The 24077-nt window shown below is 33.1% G+C and overlaps 6 protein-coding genes across 7 annotated transcripts; 2 read left to right on the plus strand and 4 right to left on the minus strand.

Moving 5' to 3' along the window:
- Positions 1–467: 467 nt before the first annotated feature.
- On the plus strand, positions 468–2454 carry Aladin (aladin WD repeat nucleoporin). Its single transcript, XM_015934198.2, has 3 exons — positions 468–683; positions 765–1061; positions 1125–2454. Exons 1-3 carry the CDS (start codon positions 567–569, stop codon positions 2358–2360), a joined length of 1650 nt encoding a protein of 549 aa, XP_015789684.1. The 5' UTR covers positions 468–566; the 3' UTR covers positions 2361–2454.
- Positions 2455–4665: 2211 nt separating this feature from the next.
- LOC107366462 (bifunctional arginine demethylase and lysyl-hydroxylase psr-1-like) lies at positions 4666–6666 on the minus strand. Its single transcript, XM_015934074.3, has 5 exons — positions 6341–6666; positions 6036–6263; positions 5815–5950; positions 5622–5751; positions 4666–5553 (listed from the first exon to the last, which is right to left on the minus strand). Exons 1-5 carry the CDS (start codon positions 6655–6657, stop codon positions 5468–5470), a joined length of 897 nt encoding a protein of 298 aa, XP_015789560.1. The 5' UTR covers positions 6658–6666; the 3' UTR covers positions 4666–5467.
- A 2160-nt stretch (positions 6667–8826) lies between these two features.
- LOC107366460 (uncharacterized) lies at positions 8827–15686 on the plus strand. Its single transcript, XM_015934072.3, has 5 exons — positions 8827–9361; positions 9526–9600; positions 10253–10489; positions 12695–12772; positions 12881–15686. Exons 1-5 carry the CDS (start codon positions 9199–9201, stop codon positions 15586–15588), a joined length of 3261 nt encoding a protein of 1086 aa, XP_015789558.1. The 5' UTR covers positions 8827–9198; the 3' UTR covers positions 15589–15686.
- LOC107366461 (uncharacterized) lies at positions 15674–18950 on the minus strand. The gene is made up of 6 exons (XM_015934073.2): positions 18738–18950; positions 18463–18634; positions 18204–18387; positions 17897–18140; positions 16087–17804; positions 15674–15998 (listed from the first exon to the last, which is right to left on the minus strand). The coding sequence occupies exons 1-6, from the start codon at positions 18836–18838 to the stop codon at positions 15814–15816; spliced, it is 2604 nt and encodes an 867-aa protein (XP_015789559.1). The 5' UTR covers positions 18839–18950; the 3' UTR covers positions 15674–15813.
- A 189-nt stretch (positions 18951–19139) lies between these two features.
- Positions 19140–19830, minus strand: LOC107366324 (uncharacterized). Its single transcript, XM_025161767.2, has 2 exons — positions 19565–19830; positions 19140–19479 (listed from the first exon to the last, which is right to left on the minus strand). Exons 1-2 carry the CDS (start codon positions 19828–19830, stop codon positions 19278–19280), a joined length of 468 nt encoding a protein of 155 aa, XP_025017535.1. The 3' UTR covers positions 19140–19277.
- A 39-nt stretch (positions 19831–19869) lies between these two features.
- Positions 19870–23952, minus strand: LOC107366459 (uncharacterized). 2 transcript variants are annotated; one of them, XM_015934071.3, is made up of 3 exons: positions 23625–23952; positions 21919–23559; positions 19870–21846 (listed from the first exon to the last, which is right to left on the minus strand). In XM_015934071.3, exons 1-3 carry the CDS (start codon positions 23859–23861, stop codon positions 19942–19944), a joined length of 3783 nt encoding a protein of 1260 aa, XP_015789557.1. In that variant the 5' UTR covers positions 23862–23952; the 3' UTR covers positions 19870–19941. The 2 variants fall into 2 exon arrangements, with proteins under 2 accessions (XP_015789557.1, XP_015789556.1); XM_015934070.3 differs by having other exon boundaries at positions 19870–23559.
- Positions 23953–24077: the final 125 nt, after the last annotated feature.

Consider the following 24077-nt stretch of genomic DNA (forward strand, 5'->3'; position numbering starts at 1 on the left):
GGATTAAATTGTGGAAATTTTCAAGTATCGAAAGGAAATAAAAAGGCAAAGATTCTTAGAAAACAAGACGCACATATATTCCAGAAATAATCAGATTTTATTCAATTCATTTAATAATGGATGCAATGTATTTGTAATCTTAAAAATTAGTAAAAACAATAAATTCAATTATTTTTTAATTAATGATGTGAATATCAATTACTCAATTATTACTTGTTTGTATTATTGACTATATAGGTAAAAGAACACAATGGGTTATTCCCTCTCATCATGGTAATTATATTTCAAATATTTTTAAAGTTGTCAGAAATCATTGAATATTTTGATATTGAACTATTACTAATAGAAACAAAACTTCAACTGTTGAAATTTTTCCGGTTGAATTTTTATCAATATCAATGTTCGATTGTATCGAAAATGAAAGTCTCTCAATGATTGGTTGAATTTATCTTGCTTTGCGCGCCGCCAATATTTAAGAAAGTTGCGTTTTGAAATATTACTCTTGATTTTTCTCTTGAATTTGGATAATTATTTGGTTATTTTTGACGATTTTTAATTCTTTTGAAATGGCGGAATTTGATAAGTTTCCACTCATCGAGGCCGGCTCTACTAGGAGAACTGTCAGAGAATACGATGGGCGTTTGGAAGAAGGAACCTCTGATCCAGCTATTATTAATAATCAGGTAAACATATGTTTTTTTGAGAATCGTGCTTTCTTATTACCAATTTTAATTTATGTTTTGTCTCATTTTCCATTGTTACAGGGTGTAGAATATCCTTTAATTGATATTGATAAAAAGCCTATCATTAAACCAGTCAAATCGTCCTTTAGAGCTAAAGATTATTTTGTTGAAGAACCTGCCGGTGATTGGAAAAAGTGTTATCAGTTGTGGACCGAAGATGGAACTTTATCTGCGCTTAATTTTATTACATCTTTACCTAGTGTTGAACCAATTCTTCCAAATATTGGAAGGACAATCGCCAAGACTTTTGCTTATGCTGTCCTTTACTTATGTAAATTATTCTTGCAAATCTATCTTTATTTCTTTCCTTATGCTAAGGTAGGTTGATTATTTTCCATATTTGACCCTTTGACGGACCATCTAACCTTTTACTTTTCACAGCATTCTCCCGACGCTTTATGTGATGAATTTTGTCGTTACTTTGGACCCAGAGATTTGTTCATTTGTTTTGCGTGGCATCCTAAGAAAATGGTCTGCTCAATAGGGCTAGCTAACAATGATATTTATATTTATTCATCATTAAGAAAAACAGCTCTTCTCATAAAGCATCCACACCAAAAGAAACTATCTGATCTTGCCTGGAAACCTGGCACAACTAATGTACTCGCTGTTGCTTGTCAAAACTGTATCCTCATCTGGGATTTAGATCAAGTTGAATTGAAAAAAATGCAGCTATCGAATTGTGTTCAACTTTTCAAAGATGGCCTCCCTAATGGTATCACAAGCATTGCCTATGATTCCACTGGAGAAATGCTGGCAGCTTGCTCTCCTCAATCAACCAAACTGTTCATAATTAAAAAAGGGCCAGAAGGAAATGATGAATTTCAAATAGTTCGTAATTTCCCAACCTGCTTTACTCGCTTGCTTTGGTCTCCTGACTCTTTAAGACTCTTAACTTTAACTACCTCAAATTATGTCTCAATTTTTGAATCAATTGCATGGTCCTGCAAAAAATGGTCACTCGAAAATCGAACCCCTATACAATGTGCCTGCTGGAGTCAACCAGAAGGAACTTTTCTTTTATTTGCAAACAAAAAAGAGCCCATCGTTTATGCTTTAGCCTTTTATGACCAAGCTACGGCAAATGATGTTGGTGGTTATGTTAAACATTGTCAAGAGGTTTTGAACGTTTCCGAGACAATTCTACCCAATGGAATAAAAGTTGGAGGTCGTATTCACGATATGGTCTGGGATTCGAATGGCCAACGTCTAGTCATATCATTTGTCGATAATCCTGAGTATTTAGCTGTTTACCGAACCTGGAGTAAATCTCTTCTCGAATTATCTCCAATTGGCTTCATTCATGGACTTTCAGGAGAAAAGCCAATTCTCATCTCATTTCATGACTATTTTAAACACGGTTCACTTTTAACGGTTTGCTGGTCAAGTGGCATTGTATCTAACATACCTCTTTATTATGATAATAACAAAACTAACCAAAGTGTTATTAAAAATGGTACCCCACGTCGATTGACCAGCTTTTGCCTTTCAACTCCTATCAGTGGAAAAAGTAGTCTAAATTCACCTGCCCTTTCTTTTTCGATTGCCTCTCCCCGTGAAACCTCACTATTTACTCAATTACAATCAAGTCCTCGCCCCCATAAAATTTCTATTTAAATGTACTTACACATAGATCTGTATGTAATACGTATTTTTTAAGGTAAAAGTCCAACTTTAATAAAGTTCTTATGAAAAATTTTGGATCTCTGTATATTGTTTGTCAATCCTTAATTATTTCTTCCTTTTATACTTCATCATCAATTGATTATGGATTATCATTTATTCATTATTAAAAGTTCGAAACTCAAATGATTCATATAATAATAGTTGAACCAAACCGAAGCGCTTGAAACATGAGCAGTTTAAATGCTTGTATAAGCAAACAACGGTTGTTACTAAAAAGACAAAATTAACACAATTATTGTATTATGTACAAATTGAGACGAATGAGCAAAACGGGTAAAAAATAATCACTTAAGAATTTAGATTCTGTTAGTTTATAAAGACATAAAAACTGAGTCCATTTGCGTGATTTTATAATTTCTCTGAGGAAATTTTTCGTGAAAATTGAAATTTCAATCGCCTTTTGGAAGATTTTTCATGAAACTCATTTTACTGTTGTAACTTTTGATGGCTAGCGAGAAAGTGCACTTATTTCGGGAAATAGAACTTTTTTTCTGTAGAATAGATCAACTCGATTTTCAGTTGCACCGATCGTTTTCAGTTAGTCGCAAGAGTTAGCAGGTTTATTATATATCCATGAAAATTGTCAGTTCACATCATAAATTGTATACTTTTTTCAATTAACCAACAGTGATCTTGATTTGCGCCATAAGCCTTTTAACTTTGAGACTCGATGTTTCGAGATTGGTGGAAACAGTCATCATTCTTTGAACAATTAAATCCTTAACTAATTGATAATTTAATTGCATTCAATAGCTTTCCATTAGCGCATTTCGTCCAAAGTATTTGGCTTGTAAATGCACGAGTAATAACTTATTTAACAAAACAAATTCAAATAAACCAATATCTTGACGAATAAACCATTTTTCTGTTTAAACCTTCAAAGGTAATGCAAAAGGTACTACTAAAAGCTCGAATATTTAAGTAAAGAGTTGAAACTTGGTGAGTTTGTAGGGAAATGCAAACTTAATCCATTGGTGCTATCAAAAAGTTTCTATGACCGATAGTTAACGAGAAAATCGAGTCGAAAGTTGAAACTTCGATCACTTTTTGTACGGCAATGGAAGCAGATATTTTCATGAAGCTCATTTAGCTGATGTGAATTCCAATTATCTACCAGAAAATGCACTTATTTCGTGACATAAAATTTCCTGTTCGAAATAAAATCGATAAGTTAGATTTTCATTTAAAGCGACTTATTTCTGTGACCGTGCAATTCAAAGTCCTGAAACTTATTTTCCGTGGGTAAAAATTGATGGTGCACACTATGAATTAAATAGTTTTTACGGTTTAAGGATAGTTTTCGCGATTTTGGCCATTAACCCAAAAAGTTTGAGGCTAAATATTTCGAGAATGGTAGAACCCACAATAACAATTCTTTGACCAAACATTAGATCTTGTGACGGACTATAATAATATGTGACTAGAAACCGAAGATACCTTAACCAATTCATCTTATAATGAATATTCTTTTGACACGTGATAAGTAACCAGTTATCTTTGTTAATCTGGTATAAAATCTGGTAACTAACTAATACAATGTTATAACTACTTTTGTATTTTCTTCAATCATCTGAAATTTGAATATATTGTAGCCCATAACAAAATCTAATGTCTGGTCAAAGAATTGTTATTGTGGGTTCTACCATTCTCGAAATATTTAGCCTCAAACTTTTTGGATTAATGGCCAAAATCAAGAGAACTGTCGCTAAACCGAAAAAATTATTCAATCCATGGTGTTTACCATCAATATTTACCCACTGAAAATAAGTTTCAGTTCTCTAAATTTTACGGTCACAGAAATAAGTCGCTTTAAATGAAAATCGAACTTATCGATTTTATTTCGAACAGAAAATTTTATTGTTCGATTTAAGTGCATTTTCTGGTTGATTATTGAAATTCACTTTGTAGGAATGAGTTTCATGAAAATATCTGTTTCCATTCTCGTACAAAAGGCGATCGAAGTTTCAACTTTCAACTCGATTTTCTTTGTAACTATCGGTCATAGAAACTTTTTAATAACACTAATGGACTAAGTATTCATTCCCCTACAAACGTATCAACTCTCAACTCTTTACTATAATGTTCGCGTCTTTCGCAGTACTTTCTCCATTACCTCTGAAAGTTTAACCAGAAAATTGATTTATTTAGCAAGATATTGGTTTATTTGAGTTTGTTTTGTTAAATAAGTTGTTACTCGTGCATTTACAAGCCAAATACTTTGGACAAAATTCGCTAATGGAAAATTACTAAATGCAATTAAACTATTAATTACCGTATTGACGCGTATCGTGGCGCCGTGCTTATAAAAAAGTACGCCATCATATAAGCGCCTTTTGAGCCACTGCAAATGCGCGAAAAAGCATTGCTTATTATTCAGAGGTGCCTCTATTGTCACAAAATTGTGCCTTTAAGAGTAACATTCTCATTATTAAGCCCGGTGCTACGATACGCGTCAATACGGTAGTCAAGGATTGGATTGATGAAAGAATGATGATTTTTAGTGATGCCATTCTCGAAAAACAGAGGTTCAAAGTTTTGCGAACAATGGCCAAAATCAAGAGAAATATTGGGTAATTGAAAAAAGTGATCAACTCATAATATGTAGTGACAATATTCATGGACGACTAATAAGTTTCATATTAATAACTCTTACGGGCACAAGAAAAAAACGGTGCAACTGAGAATCGAACTTATCTATTTTACAGAAACACAAAGTTTTATTTCAGGTAATAAACGGCATTTTCTAGTCGGCCATCAAAAGATACATCAGGAAAATAAGTTTGCTCTAAAAATCTGCTTCCATAATTTGACAAAAAGTGATCGAAGTTTCAACTTCGCATTCAACTTTCTCAAAAACTACCGATCAGGTAAACTTTTGAATCACACAAAGACACTCATTTCGCATTTCACTACAGGCCAAAAGAATCTAAATTCATAAGAAATCCATTTTTATCGCTTTGTGTCAGTTTGTTGCAATTTGTTTATAAATGTGACGGTTGTGTTAATTGTGTTTCTTTATAGTAACAGCCGGTCGAGACTCAATCATATTCAGAACCGATTGTTATGCTCAGATCATTTCCAATAATTTTCGTCTCATGGAACCATTTGTTTGTGTCTAAAACAACTTGAAATGAAATAAAACATAAGTTATCGTATTCAAAGCTACAAAGAAAGCAAATCAAAGAAACTTACTAATATCACCAGAGTTGACCGTAATTTCGAATCGTTTGCAGGTAAAATGGCATTCAATTGGTGGTTCAAGGATCCACTTTTTACTTCCCTTGATCTGTGCTTGCCATGAAGGGTAACCAACATTGTCAATCTTGATTAACCAGACAAATATTTTACCATTAAATTGAACAATTTAAAACCTAATTTAACTCACATGCATAGGAGCACCATAACCAGGAGTACCCATGAATATCCAATCAAGCCTTGAATCTTCCGAATCACTTGGTAAGAAGCTTGGCCTTTTATAATATTGACGCAGCTTTTGAGTTATTGAAGGATCACAATTGGACCTAAAAACACCGATCATATATGAGTTTAAAAAGACAAGAATCAGCCATCCTTTGACTTCAAAATAATACTAAATCATCAACTTACCATCCAATGTACCAACTATTGAAATGGTCAGCATCAACATGACCAGAAATGATATCCAAAGCTTCTCTCAACGATTTAAATGGTGTTTTGTATGGGAAAAATTGACATCGATAAAATGGATTTGAAGATGAATACAGTCGAGCGAAAAAATCAACCGAAAAATCATGTAAACTTTTCCAATCGTTTATTATTCCTCTAACAACTAATGGTTCCATTGAATAAGCAAATCTGGTTGAAATGAGACACAAATAGGAACATCAAAAATAAAAACATTGACCAGATGACCGATTGACATTAAAATTTACCTTTCCTCAAATTGTTGCCTTGTAATGTTAGTAACTTGAACAATTTGATCAATACGTTCACATTGACTGCAATCAGCAATTTTAGGATCAAAAAGATGACTCCAACTTGAAGATATTGAAAGTAGACATGAATTTTGTCCATAAAATAACCCAATCGTGTTGTAAAAAAGGGAAACAATTGAATTGAAGTTGACAATTACAAAGTAAATGAACAATATTTCAATGATCAGACAAACTGTCGACTCACTTACAACAATTGTATTTACTTGATTTACATCTTTACTTTCAACGATTCCCTTCACTTTTTTGTGTCCCATTCTCGCTGAAACACATGAAACAACTGAATTCTGGCTCACAATTCACCTGATATTTTGCCATTGTTTACATAGAAAGTTTAATCTCAAATTTTCACTCCTCACAACCGTTGAGCCTCAAGTTTGAGGTAAACAAAATGTGATTTATCTTGGATCTCTTCTTATGCTAATTGCTTATAACAGATTTTTAATCAGCTTACATTTAAATATTTTCATTTAAATTGACTTGGATGAATATAACGATTAATATTATCATTATTCAATCCTTTGAACAGTTTATATCTAATGGGACAAATGAAGGAAAAAAATGTCAATATTAACCTGCAACTTAACCAACCTTAAAGCGATGCACTTCTCATGCGAAATATCATCAGTGAATCAGTTTAGTTGATCAAATTAGTCGACAAAATGGACTCATTGATAAACAATTTAATCATTTGTTCATCAAATATTGTATTGTTTCCATTGAAACCATCTTAACCAAACCTTAAAGGCGCAGCAATACAGTTTTGTCTGTTAATTTTTCATTACTTTTCTCATCGTTTTTTGTTCATTTCAATTTTCAGATGAAAAAGTGAAACAATTTAACAATCTTGAACCACAACCAGATACAAATATATTCATAATTGTTGTCAATTTGTTGAAATAATTGTTGACGGTTAAACCTGGTTAACTTGATTATCGGTTAATCAATAGACATGTTAATTATTCGCTTTACAAGCATCTTCTTTCAATGCTTATTCAAACTATTTACCCAATCAATTATTCAATCGATTAAGGTTAACTTGTAACTCATACAATTGAATTGATGGTCGCAAGATGAAACAAACAAATTTAATCAATTTCGTTAATCGCTCATTTTGCATAATCAATTTGCGAATCCATTTAAAGCGCAACTTAGGTGTGTTTAGCTCGTTTTTAATCAACATTTACCTCAATCTTTCTCATCTTTTTTATCACATAAACTCATCATTTTCATTATTCATTGAAATTTAATCTCTTTACTGTTCATTTTGATTCAATTTTGGTTTTCATGAGAGCACGAGATAATTAAAATCGGAATACAAATGTTGGATCATTTTCTGGTTCAATGTAAATCATTTACTTTAACCTTTGAATCTTTTACTTTACTGATCATAATTTGTCCATCAATTGATTGTTGGACTTTGATATTTGATTTGAAGACTTTAAATTGAGATGTTGATTCAGCTCTAAATAATGAAATCAATGTTAAGTTAACAGTCAAATGATGCTTCGAGTTTACTTTAAAAATGAAGATTTTTGTTTACAAGAAAAGGTTGATTCCAATAATTGATCATTTCCATGACAATCAAATCTATTTAAATTGATACAATTTAACGGATAATTAGATAATGAAAGGGATTTGTTGGCCATAAAATGGCAATAAGCATGCAATGATAACATTGAAGGTTGTTCTTGATTAAGATTCAATTAAAATGGTAATGCATAGTTAAGTCATTACGTTTGGAAGCCATGATTTTGTAAACCTTAAATACGATTTAATCATAAATTAACCCAAACTATTAACCACAAAATTTTACTGTGTATTATAAAGTTAAATATAAACACTTCAATCTTTACCTTTACAATTTACCTTTCAACCTTTTTCCAAGTGTAGGCTGTCTATTAATTCACGTCAATTTATTATTATGATCAAATTAGTATTCATTAGCTATTAACAAATAAACAGGTTAAACTGATTTGTCTAAATTAAACCAGAGATTGGTTTAGGTTAGAGCCTGGAAAGTGTAAAAATGGGTAAAATTGAAAGTTACATTGAAAAATGGTGTTAACCAGAAATGCTTTTTCCAATATTTGCTTCAACATTTTACTGACAATTTGTTATTTAACAATTAATTGTTGGTAATCGACTTAATGGGATAAACGTAAGGTATGATTTGATTTAGGCTTAATGATATTTAAAAGGTGAGAGATTGAATTAAATTGTTATTGATGATTCTTTTGGATTGTTTTATGCTTAAGGGTAAATCTATTAACGGTTTTTCAAGTGAAATGTATGGACAGAATGGCGATGAAGATGATTATGAGGAAGATGTTTATGAAAAGGACTGATGATGATAAATGAGTAAAGATGAGATGATAGATGATGATTAGAGAGGAGGGAAAGTGTATTAAAGTTTTGGATGAAAGTGATCAAAGCTTGTGGGTGGTTAAAGGATGAAAGGGATGATTATGATGCAGATGACGATAAAAGATGACTTTAAGTTTACATTAATATAAGTAAATCTCAATCCGGAATAAAAATAAAGAAACTGTTTCGGGTTTTGAATGTTTTTTTTTAATATTACCTAAAAGTAACATTCATTTTGACTTTTTTCATTTACTTTCAACCTTTTCTCAGCATCTTTAACTCTTGCTTTTCGCGTAGTTACCCCTTAAAGGGATGAGGAGGAGTGGAAGGAGGCGATTCCAATTGTTGATTCTTTGTTGTTTACTCAATTCCAAAGCTTGTAGATTAGTTGAATTGGATGAAACACTCGTTAACCATCAACAAGCGCAACCATGAAAATTAGGGATAAACAACGATGGTTATCCAACCAAATGTCTTGGTTAACCAGAAACATTAACCTAATTTTTACCTTTGTTTTATTGTTTTCAATTTTACCCAATTGTTCCCATGGATTTAAATACATTGCTTTAGCTTCGACAACATCAAAAGTTAATGGTATGTTGATATTGTAATTTAATTTCATTTTAAACCGTTTACCAGTTTTAGGTTTAACATTTGGTTTTCGCGCTCTCACCTTTTCCTTGTTTTCTGTTTACCGCTTTAATCCATGTCTTTTGTTTTTACTGTGACTTGAACCCTTTTCTTGCGGCCAACCTTAGCTACTTCACCAGAGATTCAGTTTCATGTGAATAATGTTACCCTTACGGATAATACAATTTCGGACAATGATTCAGGTAAAACATTTTGATTGTAATAACCCATCCTAACCCTAAGATAACCTTAAATCCTAAACCTCTAATGCTTAAATCGCGTTTTCCTTCAACACTTTGACACAGATAGGGTTAAAAAAAATCAGTTTTGACCATTTTTAGACTTTTGATTGTCACCTTTTCTTATAAATCAAGATTCATGGTATAAGTGTTAGCTTTGTCAATGCTAAATTTAAACTATTTAGGCTTAAGTTGTTGCGTTACCAGGGATTTACATTTCTTAATTTCAATTCAGACGCAATATCGTCTGACTTTTTAGTATGATTTTGCGGTTAATTTATCCAATAATCTATCCAAAAAAGCCAGTTTTGTTGAAAACTTTGTAACAGTTGATAGTATATAATCAATTGGGTGTCTAAAATTTACGGAATGCTTATTGTTTACCAAAATAATTGTGATCCATCAACTCTTGTTTGCTCTTTTCACAACCGCAAACATGTTGAACATGGTTATAATTGATGATCATGGTTCAACTGCTTCTTCCAGTTGATCGAATAGCTTTCTAATTACACTAATTAAACAGTTTCCCTATTATTTACTAATAACACTTTACATATTAACACTCACAAATTAACAATGTTTCAAAACCATCTAATTATCTTGTTTAACTTTACAGAGGAAGGACATGCAAAGGTTGTTAAAACAATCTCATCTTTACTGGCTGAATCGTTGAACAAAAGTATTGGCCACTTTCAATATATCCAAGAAAATCGAGACTCAACATCATCAGAAAGACAATTAAGATTATCATTGACCACAACAACGTCCACATTAACGGGGCCAGATGAAGGAAATGCAAATAACCATAAAGAGCCTTGTACAGAGTCAAGACGTTCCGATGATACCTTGGAGGGTGAGTAAACTACAGGCGATCTAAATTGTTGATTAAACGGCAATTTATTGAATCCAGTTGTGCTTTCTTCTACCTTCTAAATTGGGATTGAAATGAAAAGTAAACCAAATCACTGAAAGTGCAACTCTAACCCCGAACTTGATATTCATTGCTTCTTTTTTACTGGCTTTTCCAATTCATTATACATTCAAATGGTGCTCATAAATATAATTATTATTTATGAGGCTTTCACTAATCTTGAAGTAATCCTGATTAAAAGGTTTTTACAGTTAAAGTAGCACTTTCATTATATTGATAATCATGATGATGATAACCATCCTCATGATTATCAACATGAAAATAGCGTGCTTTATTGGTTTGTCAAATGTTGTCCTTTTAGCAGCAACCATACAATCAACTTCAACAATCATCTTGACGTGATTAGATTTTAATAAATAAATTCTGTGTTGAGAATAGTTCAACTGTTGAAATCACCAAAATCACCAAAAAAAAGTGAGTGTAAAGTTGATTGAAAAGGTTTGTTGAGATGAAAGTTGATCAATGATAAAGATAAATATGATAAAGTTGATGATCTTCATGTGAATAAAATGATTCTGTTCATGTATCCAAGTTTCACTGTGAATTGGATCAACCAAAATAAGGTGACTCTTTTTTATATATATTTTACTCTATTTAATTTCATCTTATAGAAGATTTGATATTATTTTACATTCTTCATGTGATTCTTATCATTATCATCATCCTGACAATTTAGCTAAAGGCTAGTTTCTGAAGTAGCCAGAAAAAGTTACACTTTATTCAAAAATCTTTCCATATTTACATTTAACATTTCAATGTTTCCCATTTTATTTATTTATTTATTTATCAGCTGAAAGCATTCATTTCCTAAATATTATTTACTATTAACTTTATTGGTTATATCATTTTATTGATTAACTTGTTAGTTGATTTGTTATCACGATTTATGAATAAATAGATTACTGAATAAATGAATTTATTCCCTATTCTGTAAGATGAAAACAAAATAAAAACAAAAACACTATTATTATTTTAATTTACTTTAATCATTATCATGCTAATTTTGACTGGTTATAATGATGATTAAAATGATACATTTATTAGACTACAGTTGAACCATTTATTAATATACAAATACTGATATCAATTCATATTTATATGCATATTTTTTGATTGCTATTATTATATTTTAATCATTTGCTGTTCACTTTATTGTTTACCTACCAATTTCAGCTTGTTAACTTGCATTATTGTTTCTCTTTGTTTTTAATCAACCACTTAAATCTTAATTGTTGCTCCTTTTTTTATTTTAATCAATTTATATTTATGTTTTACCATTTATTTTTACATTCATTATTTTCTTGGTAAAAAAAAGGTAAACAAAAAGAGCCTCGATTGTTTAATTACTTAGATGATAATTACAAAAATTAGATGATCACAATCAAATTACTGTGAAGCCATCAATTGTTTGCATTATGATTGTAATCACTGGTTAATCCATGCACAATTATGAGTCAAATTGAATAAGCTGAGCTTAAATTGCATCTTGTTGACAAAATGAAATGTTGTTGGTTAAACAACTGTGATTTGTGACTCGGTAGTTACAATCAACTTGTTAGGAATGGATAATTAACAGTTTTAATCAATTTTGTCACCTTCATTTGAATGCTAAAAATATCAAATTAACCTTTTTCGTTGATCCATGTACAAACCTTAAACAGTTTTTGGTTAATTTTGTCTTAAATTGTTACAATTGAATGTTACTTGATTGTTTCCTCAACATAAAGATGCTGAATATACAAACATATTTAATAAATGACACTTTATTAACAAATGATTATTGAACAAATGAAAGTGTGACAATTGAAGTGTATTTTCAAAGAGTTGATTAAAAGATTGTAATTTCTCACAAACGCAAGATCAATTAAAGTCACAATTAAATTGATTATTAACCTGATTTTCATTGATTCTCATATATTCATTATGAGTGAAAATTAATTAGTGAATTTGGACAATTGGAAAATTAAATGATAATGAATAGAATTGGTCTTTTTTCATTTCAACCCGTTTTGATGTTTAATGTTAAATTTTCTTGCTTTTTTTGTCAATTTTTGCCTGTTTTTATAATATTTTTTTCATCTAATTTTGATCTTCAACTCATCTTGACATTCAATTTTATCTTTATAGATGATGGCAACTCGGATGAATCAAAATCAGTTATTTTGGGTAATTCAGCTAACGGTTTAAATGACTCAATTATATCAGGTAATATTATTAGCTTGTGTTTATTGGTCAAGATTAACGTTTAAAATTTACTATTCATTTTTGTTTTGATTGGTTATATTAATTTAATTACTCTTAAATTTGTTTCAGTTACATTGACCAGTAAAACGGTTTCAGATGGATTACAAGATGATAAAACCGGACCGACTACCATTAATCCATCTAATCTGGTTACTCGGGTCACTGGCTCTTCAATATTAACTGATAAACTTGCAACAGTTTATTATGGTGATCAAGATGAAGATGATACTTCAAATGATTCAGGGGATATTCAGAAGATGAATAATGGTGATGGAATGAATTTGAGAAAGTATTTTAAACCAATAACTACAACATTACCACCAGAACCATCACCAGTTTATCAACCCGAAGAAGCTGTTAAAGTTGTCCCAATAGGACAAAATAATGCAAATCAAAATGTTAATGAAAGAAAGGATAAAAACAATGGAACCCAATTTATCTGCATCAAAGTAATCAATGGAAAGCTAACTTATCCATCAATGGCCAAATTGGTTTATCCCCAATTGAAGGAAACATCTCTGGTTATGCCCACTGTACCCAAAATCCCGTTGTCATATTTGTCTTTTAAAAAATATCTCACCAATGACAGTTACAATGATTCCAGTACTGAATCAATATTTAATGGAACAAATGATTCTGTAATTGAGTTGAATGAGGAAACCAAATCAACTAAACAACCCAATTCATTTGGTATATCTGGAAGGCAACCTAAACATTATGTCCAACGTTACTATCCTGTTAATTTATACTCTCTTGATTCAATTCAAAAGAAAAATGTTTCTTATACTTTGAAATCAAGTCTTTCATTTGATCCTGGGGATAATGAAACACATTATTTAAATAATCGACGGCGATCAAGTGTAACAGCAAACAATGATGCTACAACCGAGACAACAGCAAATATTACCACAACTACACCAACAATTGATCCACTGGTCAGTGAAAAATCAACTGATTTAAACACATTCAGCCGTGTTGATAGTGATAAAATCAAATATAAACCAATTACCTATAAAACAACTGTTATTATACCTAAGATAACGACAACAACAGTATCTTTATCCACAAATTATCCTAAATCATCATCGGCTGAGCCTATGACTTTAACGACTACAACTCCGTTGCCTTCAAGTACTGAGATGTCAAGTATTCATTCATCTAACAAGATTATACACGAATTTAAGGATAAAAAAGATTCAAAGTATGAAACTAACAAGAAGAAACATGATAAAGAATCTGTCAAATCCAATAAGAAGAGTGATAAATCTACCAAGAAAGAAATTCAAATGATGAATTCAGGAAGTTCAATATCATCTCAAAGATTGGTTTCAAGTAGATTACGTTTTCCTGACTCTAATAGTGCCAACATTCAACCAAAACCAACACCAATAGATACATCGTTTGATTCATTTGAGATACCATCAGAGGAACCAATCATAATTCCTAATTCAATGATAAGACCACCGTTTGGGTTGACAACAATTGTACCAAATGGTTTACAGCATCAGGTCTCAGCATCTAATCCAAATCCATTTCAGTCTCATCACCATTATAATAATGTTAATCTTCATCAGAAAAAATACCAACAATTATCCACTCCTATCACAGTAAATCAACATTCCTTGGTCCCAGAAGTTTATCAAAGCAGTACTATAATGCCAAATGAGTTGACTGATAATCCATTGATTAGTCTAATGAATCCATCAATTGGTTCATCATATCGAGGTTTAGCATCCAAACTTAAATCAGCCATTAATTTTTCACCAAAACAACAGCAAATGTATCCTAATCAACAGAGTCATTACCAAAATTCATACTCTTTTGTACCTTCGTCTAATCAGATGAATTTTGGTTACAATGGATACGATCAATCTGGCCTGGAATCAGTTTATAAATTGAATCCTCATTCAACCACGAATGATATGGTTTATTACGATCCACGATTAAATTATAAACCAGAAGTCAGTTTAATGACACCTTATTTACCCAACCTTCAAGGATCATATGTCAGACAACCAGCTTCCAAGTTTCTGCGACAATACCAGGCTTTAGTCACTAGTGCTTCATCGATGGTCCAACGTAATCCATCCCAATCAATTCAATTTAATCACAATCCTTCCCAACTGGCGCGTCAACCAACACAATTACAACACAATCGTCAACAATTAATACCTCCAACAAACTTTTATCCAGTTTTCCAACCAATTCAGAGTCTTTCTCTGAATCCACAGACATTTCAAGATCCTCATGAAATTCATCAACACTCCAATTATTATCACCAACAACAAGATTTAAGACCAAAAGTTTCTACCTCCATTCATCATAAATTAAAACCAGAACATATTAATCTTCTTGAACAAGGAGACTCTTCATCTATAACTTCTGTAAGCAGAGCTTCCGTTGCAAGTGGAAGTAAATTATCTTCATCGTTACCGTCATCTCAAGGATCAACGACTGATGATAAACAGTTGAGTAAATCTTCTCGTAAAAATCGATCTAAAACTGGATCAACATTTCGAAGCCGTAATTCCAGAACAAAAAGCAAACGAAAAAGTAAACAAAATAACCTTTCAGGAAATTCATCATTACCTTCAAAATCACCAAAATCATTATCAACATCAACATCTTTATCAATTGAAACATTCCAAAAAAGTTCACCAAAGACTCTATCTAATCCTTGTTCATCATCCGATTCAACAAATTGTCAATCCTTGGGAGGTTTACTGTTTAGTCCAAGTCGATCTGTTAAATTTGAATTGCGAGATGCTTTGTCCTAAAACGATTAAATAAGGATAATTAAATGAATGGTGACCAAAGAGAATAAATGTTACAAAAGAACAGAAATTAATTAAATTAAAAACATTAAGGAAACAAAGATGTTATTTATTTATCAAGCAAAACATTAATCGAAAGATTTTCAATGTTTTATAATCTAAAGGAGTGAACATTCTATGTCAATTTCATGACCATGAATGCGATACGAAAAAAATCTTGTTACTATTTTAAGTTGTTTTGTTTTGCTTAAAAAAAACGGTAATTTCATGTCCTAATCCAAAATTGCTAATGTCTGGTAAAATTTGTTCACATCTTGTTGAACCAGAAGACATCTGACCAGCTCCAGAAACTGGAGGAGGAGGTTGAGGGGGTACCTGGGTTAACATGTGGGGTTGAATAGGTACTGGCGTCACTGAAATAAAACAAGTTCAAATTAGTTGGTTGTTAAATTGTGAATCATTTGATTTCTATTTATTCTGAAAGTACAATATAAAACTTACTGTAAATTGGTTGTAGATTATGATCGTAGTGTGATACATGGGGCATTACAACGCCTGATTGAGGGGATATTATATTCATCCTAGGGTGAGACATATATACTGACTGATACATTTGTTGAGGAGTACCAGCTGAAGCAACAGCTCCAGGTTGCTGTTGAGCACCTGGATAAGGACCTTGCATTGGTGAAGCGGCAAGTACAGGATGACCAGTCGCAGCAGCAACTGTAGCAGAAGTCTGTGAATAATCAGGCCGATTATTTGGATTTTGATATTGTTGTGGATTAGATTTCCTATAATTCCTAGAACTAGGGGAATTGCTTGGAACGGCTTGTTGGAAAGGAGGACCACCCGTCATATTTGGAGCAGACATAATAAATTGATTGGGGAGAACTGGAAGGGTTGAAATAAAGTGGGTATTGGGTGGGAAAGCTACCATCGGGCTCTGCATTCTAGCTTGATGCGGGTTTGACTGGTGATGAGCAGGCTGACTATGATTATGTGGGTGGCTAAGGGTATGGACAATAGCATTATTGGGATAGTTCGCCATTGGTCCCATAGCCCCAGAAGGTGTAGTATTTGGTGTTGACTGACCACTACTGTATGCAGATCGTGGTGTAAATGACTTCATTCCTGGATTGAATTCTTTAGCATTAGGATTAAGCGTAGATTTTTTAACAAGTTTTTCAGCCTCATTTTCCACTTCTGGGGTGGCAGACTCAGTTACGGGCTGAGTGGGTGTTGCTGCCGGTGTAGAAGCCGAAGCAGCGGGTTTATTTGTTGGAGTAGATGTATTTTCTCTACTTTCTTTTGCGTCTTGTGTATTCTCACTCTTTGAACTTTGAACAGGCTCCTTATTCTCACGAGGAGATTGTTTTTTATTTTCATAAATTCTAAATTCGTTACCAAATCGTTTAAGCTCTTGGATATCTTCTTTTTTGCGCAAAAGATTAGTTCTTTGCCCTATTTGAGTCCGTTGAGGTAAACCTTGGTGAGGAGTGTTATACTCCTGTCCTGATTGCATTTGCCCGTGGGTAGCTTGATTAGTTTGTTGTTGATTTTGCGGAAGTTGCGGTTGTCCTTTTTCGTGCGGCTGCGACTTTTCTTGCGGTTGCTGGGGTTGCTGTGGTTGCTGTGGTTGATGTGGCGGTTGCTGTGGTTTTTCTTGCGGTTGCGGCTGTTGCTGCGACTTTTCTTGTTGTTGCGCCTGTTGCTGTTGTTGTTGTTGCTGTTGTTGCTGCTGCTGTTGCTGCTGCTGCTGTTGTTGCTGCTGTTGCTGTTTTTGTTGTTGTTGTTGTTGCTGCTGAAGCTGTTGCTGATGCTGATGCTGCTGCTGTTGCTGTTGGTGACGGCGAGAAGATTCATGCAGATTACGAGACTCGTTTTTGTCAGAATAAGAATGGGGCTGGTATTTTGAATGCACAGCAATAGGAGCTGTGGATGGGCTGGTGGTTTGCATGTTTTTGCTCCGTGTACCAATATTTTGACCAGTCATTGATCCAGAGGGTTTACGACGCGCAGGCTGTCTTGAATTATGAGACATTGCAGGTGGTTCAGGGATATTCCTGATAACTGCACTGTATTTTTCTTCCTCATCATCATTTACTTCTTTGGAAACACGATCTCGAGAGGCTCCATCGGCCTCAACCTCTTGTGCTATTCTTTCAGCTTCGGCAACGAGCTGTCGATACTCTTCAGTATCTTGTGGATTTAAAGGCACACTATAGGAAAAAATTGAAATAGTCAAAACCAATGAATAACATGTATGACCATTATAAGCAAAACAATGTGCAATACTGAAAACAAAACTTACGTGTATTGTGAAAGGTTACTATCATAGGTTGATTTAACATTATATTTATCTTTATTAAGTTTGAACATATCATCGGCATCCCAACCATTTTGATTCGCTTTTTCAGAACCGACTTGTTCATCTAGAGAGAGACCTCCAATCTCTTGCAAATTTTCGTCCTGAGGACATTCCCAAGGAACCAGATCCTTGTTTTTATTTAACGAAGAGGAGTCAAAACGACTTATCTCTGTGTCAGTAAAGTGACCTGAGAAGAAAGAAAATGCAAATGGATTAGTAAAGAAGCATTAAAATGCTATAAAATGCTTACCTTTAGAAGCATATTCCAAATCCACATTTAATATGCTCAAAGTAACTATGTCAGAAAATTTAAATATCATAGTATTATGGACTTGATTGCGGGCTTTTAGACTAGCTAAGAGGCCGTTGAGATTTTGGCCTCCAACGACCTTTTCTGGGTCAATGATAGTGACCATATCGACGACCAGCTCGAACTAATAAAGAAAAACATTAATAATGAGTTAAGAATGTTTACTAAATTGAAAACAAAATAAATGAAAAATACTCACATCAGGAGAAAAACAGGTCAATACACCCTCATAAACGTTGCCATCTTTAGTGGCTAGCCTTACACAGGTCCCCATGAGGGATGTTGTGGCATGCATGAGTCGAGCATTCGAATAGACACCCTCGGCATTGGTAACACTTTTATCAGTCGAACCATTTTTAGTTCGATAATTTCTGAATTAAAAATTAAATAAAATATGCAAAAAATGAAAAATAGGAAGAATGATAAAAGAGGAAAGATAAAAGAAAGGCAAATAGGGAGAGACAAAAGGCTTACCTTGAATTTATATTTGAAACTGAGTGGTTTGAGCTGTTGATAGTAACGGGGTTGCTCATATTCGGACGATTTCCCCTTTTGTTTACAGAGGAATTCATCATAAGAACTCAAATAAATAAATTAATTTAATACAATTTAATTATTTTAAATTAGCTTTTAAGAATTAAGATTTTTAGCTTGTGAGATTTGACTTCAACTTACAAACCAAACCAAAGTAGGTTTTCAATGGTGGTGACATCCACCGAGTTAATTTACAAACAAGTCATTAAAGTCAAGATGTTTGCTAGCGAAATACTAGATCGCAGCACAATATACCGCTTATCAAGCAGCGCAAAAATTCAAAAAGATTGTTTACTATTACAAATGTATACAAATGTTGATAAAAGTATCAAAAGTATTGTCAAAAATAATATTGACATAGTCTTTTTAATTACCGTAATTTCGAATCGTTTGCAGGTAAAATAACATTCAATTGGTGGTTCAAGGATCCACTTTTTACTTCCCTTGATCTGTGCTTGCCATGAAGGATAACCAACATTGTCAATCTTGATTAACCAGACAAAGATTTACCTTTAAATTGAACAATTTATAACTCATTTGACTCACATGCATAGGAGCTCCATAACCAGGAGTACCCATGAATATCCAATCAAGCCTTGAATCTTCCGAATCACTTGGTAAAAAGCTTGGCCTTTTATAATATTGACGCAGCTTTTGAGTTATTGAAGGATCACAATTGGACCTAAAAACACCGATCATATATGGGTTTAAAAAGGCAAGAATCAGCCATCCTTTGATATAAAAATAATACTAAATCAACAACTTACCATCCAATGTACCAACTCTTGAAATAGTCAGCATCAACATGACCAGAAATACTATCCAAAGCTTCTCTCAACGATTTAAATGGTGTTTTGTTTGGGAAAAATTGGCATCGATAAAATGGATTTGAAGATGAATACAGTTGGGTGAAAAAATCAAACGAAAAATCTTGTAAACTTTTCCAATCGTTTATTATTCCTCTAACCACTAACGGTTCCATTGAATAAGCAAATTTGGTTGAAATGAGACACAAATAGGAACATGAAAACATAGTCTTATTTAGCTTGTTAAATGAAGTAGACTATAAATGTTAATTGATAAAACAATAATTTCTTTAATTTCTAATATAATATATCATACAGGCGTTTTGAGTGGATAATTTTTACTGTCCACTGTTGTAATAACTTCTATTATTATCATTTTGAGTGGAAGTTCCAGATTGATGTTGTTGAGGCTGATATTGTTGGTTTTGTGATTGGTTTGTGTTGACATACCAATGGGATGGTAAAGGATTTGAAAAGGGGCCCACTGATCCCGAGCCTTGTGGTGGACCATAATTCTGATAATGACGAGAATTGTTTGCTGAAGAATGGGATAAAGCACTTCGTTCACTTCGCTGATCATGGGAGTGATGAGATGTTGGTGAATAAGTATCTCGGGCCATGTAAGCTGGACCTGGATAATAATTTGCTGATGGCATGGGTGGCAATGATCCATACCCAGAAACTGAAAGGTCACTTGAATTCATCCAACTGCCCATTGGAAGTGGCGGTGGAGGTGGTAAAGGTGGTGGAGGCGGAGGGGAATCACGAGATAATGACCAATCTGTTGAATTTAAAGATCCATCCAAATATCCAGGTGGTGGTGGTGGTGCTGAATCTAAGCTGAGTGGTCCTGAAGACTGTTGATTTAAGCTGGCATCACTTTTTCCTTGTGATTTGAGGGTTAATCTTTGTCGTAATAAATCATTCTCTTTTTTAATTGCTTCAAATTTGTTTGTTATATCAACTTTATCCATATAAAGCATGTGAAATTTAGTTTCTAAAGAATGATATTCTTGTGAGCGTTTGTGTTTATCTTGCTCGTTTTGATGTTTTAAATCGTCAATCTGAGATTTATAATTCTTGTTTGCACTCTCCAGGCTAGCAATATAATCAGCGACTGATTCATTTTTCTTGAAAATTTCATCGTGTTTCAATTTTAATGCACCCAGTTCCATTTGCAAATCAGTTTGCGTTTTCCTTGTGTATGTTTCCAAAACTTGGTAATTTTGTACAGCTTCATCTCTAGCCTTATTAGCTGCCAACAAGTCACTACATGCTTTTTCAAAGTTGGTTTTGAGCTCACTTTTTTCAGCTATTAGTTTATCTCTTTCGGCATAAATATCATTCAGTTGGTTACGAGTAACATCCAACTCAGCTTTAAGTTCAACAGATTTCAAAAGTTCATCCAATGATTCATGCCATCCATCGGATCCTGTATTCAAATGATCGGCCACAAGCTTCTTCAGTGATTCAATTTCTTGATCTTTTTTAGTCAAATCAGTCTTCATTTTTTGCATTTGTTCCAAGGATTTCTCCAAATTTGTCTTTTCGGACAATAAAATTGTGTTTGATGACTTGGTGGTTTCCAGTTCGTTCATTATTTCAGAGTTCTTTAATTTTAAGGATTCAATTTCAGCATTTTTGTCTGACAATGTTGACACTAATTCATCAATACGTTCTTTTGAAGCTTGCAATTGATTAACCAAATCTTCAATTTTGTTTAGTAGATCACTTTTTTCATTAAATATGCTTGTAGATTCATTTTTAAATTCAGTATTTCTCTCTTCAAGCTCTTCAATCAGTTGTTTTTGTTTGTAGTTTTCATTTTTCAAGAGCTCTCCTTTCTTGACCAAGTCGACATTTTCTCGTTTGATGTGTTCCATAGTGACACTCATATTGTGAAATTTATCCTTGATATCTTCATATTCCCTGTGGATTCGCTTGTATTTATCTTTCTCTGTGACTAAATCTGCAAGCAGATTATCCCTCTCAGCAACCACTTTGAACAATTTGGATTCTTTATCAAGAAGTCTCACCGTAAGTGAACGCTCCTTAGAAGTAAATAATTGCGACGTGTAATACATAATAATCCAAACAAGAGAAACGAGCACTAAAATGTTGCCTTTGGATAAATCAAATGATGGTCGGTTCGGTAGGATTCCAAAAAGTAAATCTAAATCGGGTTGACTGGTTGCACTTTCTGTCGGACTTTCCATATTTTTAGGTTCATTCAATTGTTGACTCTGGAAAACAGAATTAGATTTGATTTTTTCGTAATCAGTATTTAAATTGAAAGAATTCTGCTGATCACCTACATATGAAGAATCAGCTGACTCTTTTGGAGGCGCTACAAACGAAGTAGGCTCTTCAATACCATCAGAAGTTTTGTTTTTTTCGACATTCAATGGTTGGATTGTTGTCTCATGCTCTTTATAATGATCTGCACTTGATTTAGATATGCCTTCACTAATAGATGTATCTTCTGGAGTTAATGTTGTTGTAATAATTTCAACATGTCCATCATTTGAAACACTATGATGAGTTTGCTCGGGGATAGAGTTGTCGGTATGTGTGGCAACCTTTACTTCAGATTGACTTTCTTTATCGGGATAAACTGTTATTGGTGTTGGTGTTTCATCAACGGCGTCATCCAATTTTGTTTTAAACAATGTTTCAGATTGAAGTACAGAAGGTTCACCGTGCTGGATAGGTTTAACTGATTCAACTGAAGGTACACTTTCTTGTTTTTGAAGAGTTGGGATAGGTGTTGAAACTTTATCAGCGGCGTTGTTAGATTCCGAGGAAAATAATGTTTCAGATTCAACTGATCCAAATTTAATATGATTGTCCTGAAGTGTAGATGGTTCACTGTCCGGGAAAGTTTTTACTGATTCAACTGAAGGTACACTTTCTTGTTTTTGAAGAACTGAGATTGGCGTCGGGATTCCATCAGCGACTTTGTTAGATTCTGATGAAAAGAATGTTTCAGATTCCACTGATCCAGATTTAATATGATTGTCTTGAAGTACAGAGGGTTCACTGTCCGGGAAAGGTTTTACTGATTCAACTGAAGGTACACTTTCTTGTTTGGAGATTGATGCCGGGATTTCATCAGCAAAGTCGTTAAATTTTGATAAGAACAATGTTTCAGATTCAACTGATTCAACTTTGTTATGATCAGCTTGGAGTACAGTTTCTCTATCTGGACTAATTTTTTCTGATTCTACTGCGGATTCAACTTTACTTGTCTGTTCATATTGAGGTTCTAACTTGAGCTCAGAACTTTCGATAATGTTGTCAAACTTGAAGGAAGTTTCTAAATTGCCAACATGTTCATTATCTTGAGATGCACTTGGAAAAGATCCCTGTGCAGTGTAACCAAGATTAGATTCAGGCGATGGTTTGTCTGAAGCGGCTGGCAAATATTCATTTTTTGTTGACGGCTCAAGTTTACTATCATGTATTATATCTTTATCTGTATTATTAGAATCCTGAAATGGTGTATTTGCTGAATCATCAAATGAGTTATTGGAAAATATATGAGAAAATTGATGTTGTTCAGACTGACTAATGGACTCTTCAGATAAAATTGGCGTAGTTGTCACCGGTGTTTTCATTTGATCACTTGAAACTGTCGAGCTTGGTTCATAAATTTCATCATTATCATTGGTATAGAAAGTTGTTCCCAAAATTTCAACCCGCGTTTTTGTCGATTGCTCTTCTACTAAGATTGTTTCCGAAGCAATAGGATCGGGTTCAACTACCGAGGACACTTCTTGAGTATTATTGTCACTTAATGAGCTGTCGAAATTGTGATCTACAGCTGTAGAATCTTGAATTGATGGTTGAATTGATCTCCATGAATCATCAAGTGTTGTCAATATTAAACCATCTTTATAAAATATTCTAGTTTCTCTAACGAACTTAGTTTTGACCAGGCCTTTGGTATCACCAATCTGAAAGAGAGAAATGCAAACAGTTAGCTTAAAAATGATGATCAAAGAATCAAATTTCAATTTACCCTGGCTATATAATATTCTTTATTTTCAGTTAAACCATAGATGTCAAGTTTATCTCCAATGTTGAACCTTAATTTGTATTCTGCATCAGGAACATAATTTTGAGTTGCTTCAACAACACCAATGGGTTCACTACACTCAATATTTTTGCAAAGCAGTTGATGACTGGAAGGTTGATCACAATTATTTTTAATACAATAAACTGAAAGAAAAACAATAAGTTGGTAATATCTACTCATGGTTAGGTTAAGTCAAGTCATTAAATTAATTATTAGAATAACAAAAATTACATAAATATTATAAGAGTTACAGTAAATACAGCTAGGCTTTATTGACAAGTGGCAACAACAAAATTAACACATCAACAACATGACAACAGCTTAGGCGCAATATATGAACAGAGCATTTCAACATTTAACAGTTTTTTTATTTCTGATCATCGAGTTTTCATTGAA

Source organism: Tetranychus urticae, chromosome 2 (genome assembly GCF_039701765.1).
Source record: "Tetranychus urticae isolate SD_2017Ah chromosome 2, NJAU_TeUrti_SD_1.0, whole genome shotgun sequence".
Taxonomy (NCBI): Eukaryota; Metazoa; Arthropoda; class Arachnida; order Trombidiformes; family Tetranychidae; genus Tetranychus; species Tetranychus urticae.

Excerpts from the sequence above, each read along its gene's own strand:
- LOC107366459 (XM_015934070.3), bottom strand. The coding sequence starts at position 23,861 with ATGAGTAGATATTACCAACTTATTGTTTTTCTTTCAGTTTATTGTATT. Across the intron at positions 23,560-23,624 it reads AAGAATATTATATAGCCAGG|ATTGGTGATACCAAAGGCCT; the intron begins GTAAATTGAAAT and ends TCTCTCTTTCAG.
- LOC107366461 (XM_015934073.2), bottom strand. The coding sequence starts at position 18,838 with ATGATGAATTCCTCTGTAAACAAAAGGGGAAATCGTCCGAATATGAGC. Across the intron at positions 18,388-18,462 it reads TGACCTGTTTTTCTCCTGAT|TTCGAGCTGGTCGTCGATAT; the intron begins GTGAGTATTTTT and ends TTTCTTTATTAG. Across the intron at positions 15,999-16,086 it reads TAATCTACAACCAATTTACA|TGACGCCAGTACCTATTCAA; the intron begins GTAAGTTTTATA and ends GTTTTATTTCAG.
- Aladin (XM_015934198.2), top strand. The coding sequence starts at position 567 with ATGGCGGAATTTGATAAGTTTCCACTCATCGAGGCCGGCTCTACTAGG. Across the intron at positions 684-764 it reads CAGCTATTATTAATAATCAG|GGTGTAGAATATCCTTTAAT; the intron begins GTAAACATATGT and ends CCATTGTTACAG. Across the intron at positions 1,062-1,124 it reads ATTTCTTTCCTTATGCTAAG|CATTCTCCCGACGCTTTATG; the intron begins GTAGGTTGATTA and ends TACTTTTCACAG.
- LOC107366460 (XM_015934072.3), top strand. The coding sequence starts at position 9,199 with ATGAAAATTAGGGATAAACAACGATGGTTATCCAACCAAATGTCTTGG. Across the intron at positions 9,601-10,252 it reads AATTTCGGACAATGATTCAG|AGGAAGGACATGCAAAGGTT; the intron begins GTAAAACATTTT and ends TTAACTTTACAG. Across the intron at positions 12,773-12,880 it reads AAATGACTCAATTATATCAG|TTACATTGACCAGTAAAACG; the intron begins GTAATATTATTA and ends AATTTGTTTCAG.
- LOC107366462 (XM_015934074.3), bottom strand. The coding sequence starts at position 6,657 with ATGGGACACAAAAAAGTGAAGGGAATCGTTGAAAGTAAAGATGTAAAT. Across the intron at positions 5,752-5,814 it reads GTTATGGTGCTCCTATGCAT|ATTGACAATGTTGGTTACCC; the intron begins GTGAGTTAAATT and ends TGGTTAATCAAG. Across the intron at positions 5,554-5,621 it reads GGTCAACTCTGGTGATATTA|TTGTTTTAGACACAAACAAA; the intron begins GTAAGTTTCTTT and ends TTTCATTTCAAG.
- LOC107366324 (XM_025161767.2), bottom strand. The coding sequence starts at position 19,830 with ATGTTTTCATGTTCCTATTTGTGTCTCATTTCAACCAAATTTGCTTAT. Across the intron at positions 19,480-19,564 it reads AAGAGTTGGTACATTGGATG|GTCCAATTGTGATCCTTCAA; the intron begins GTAAGTTGTTGA and ends CGGTGTTTTTAG.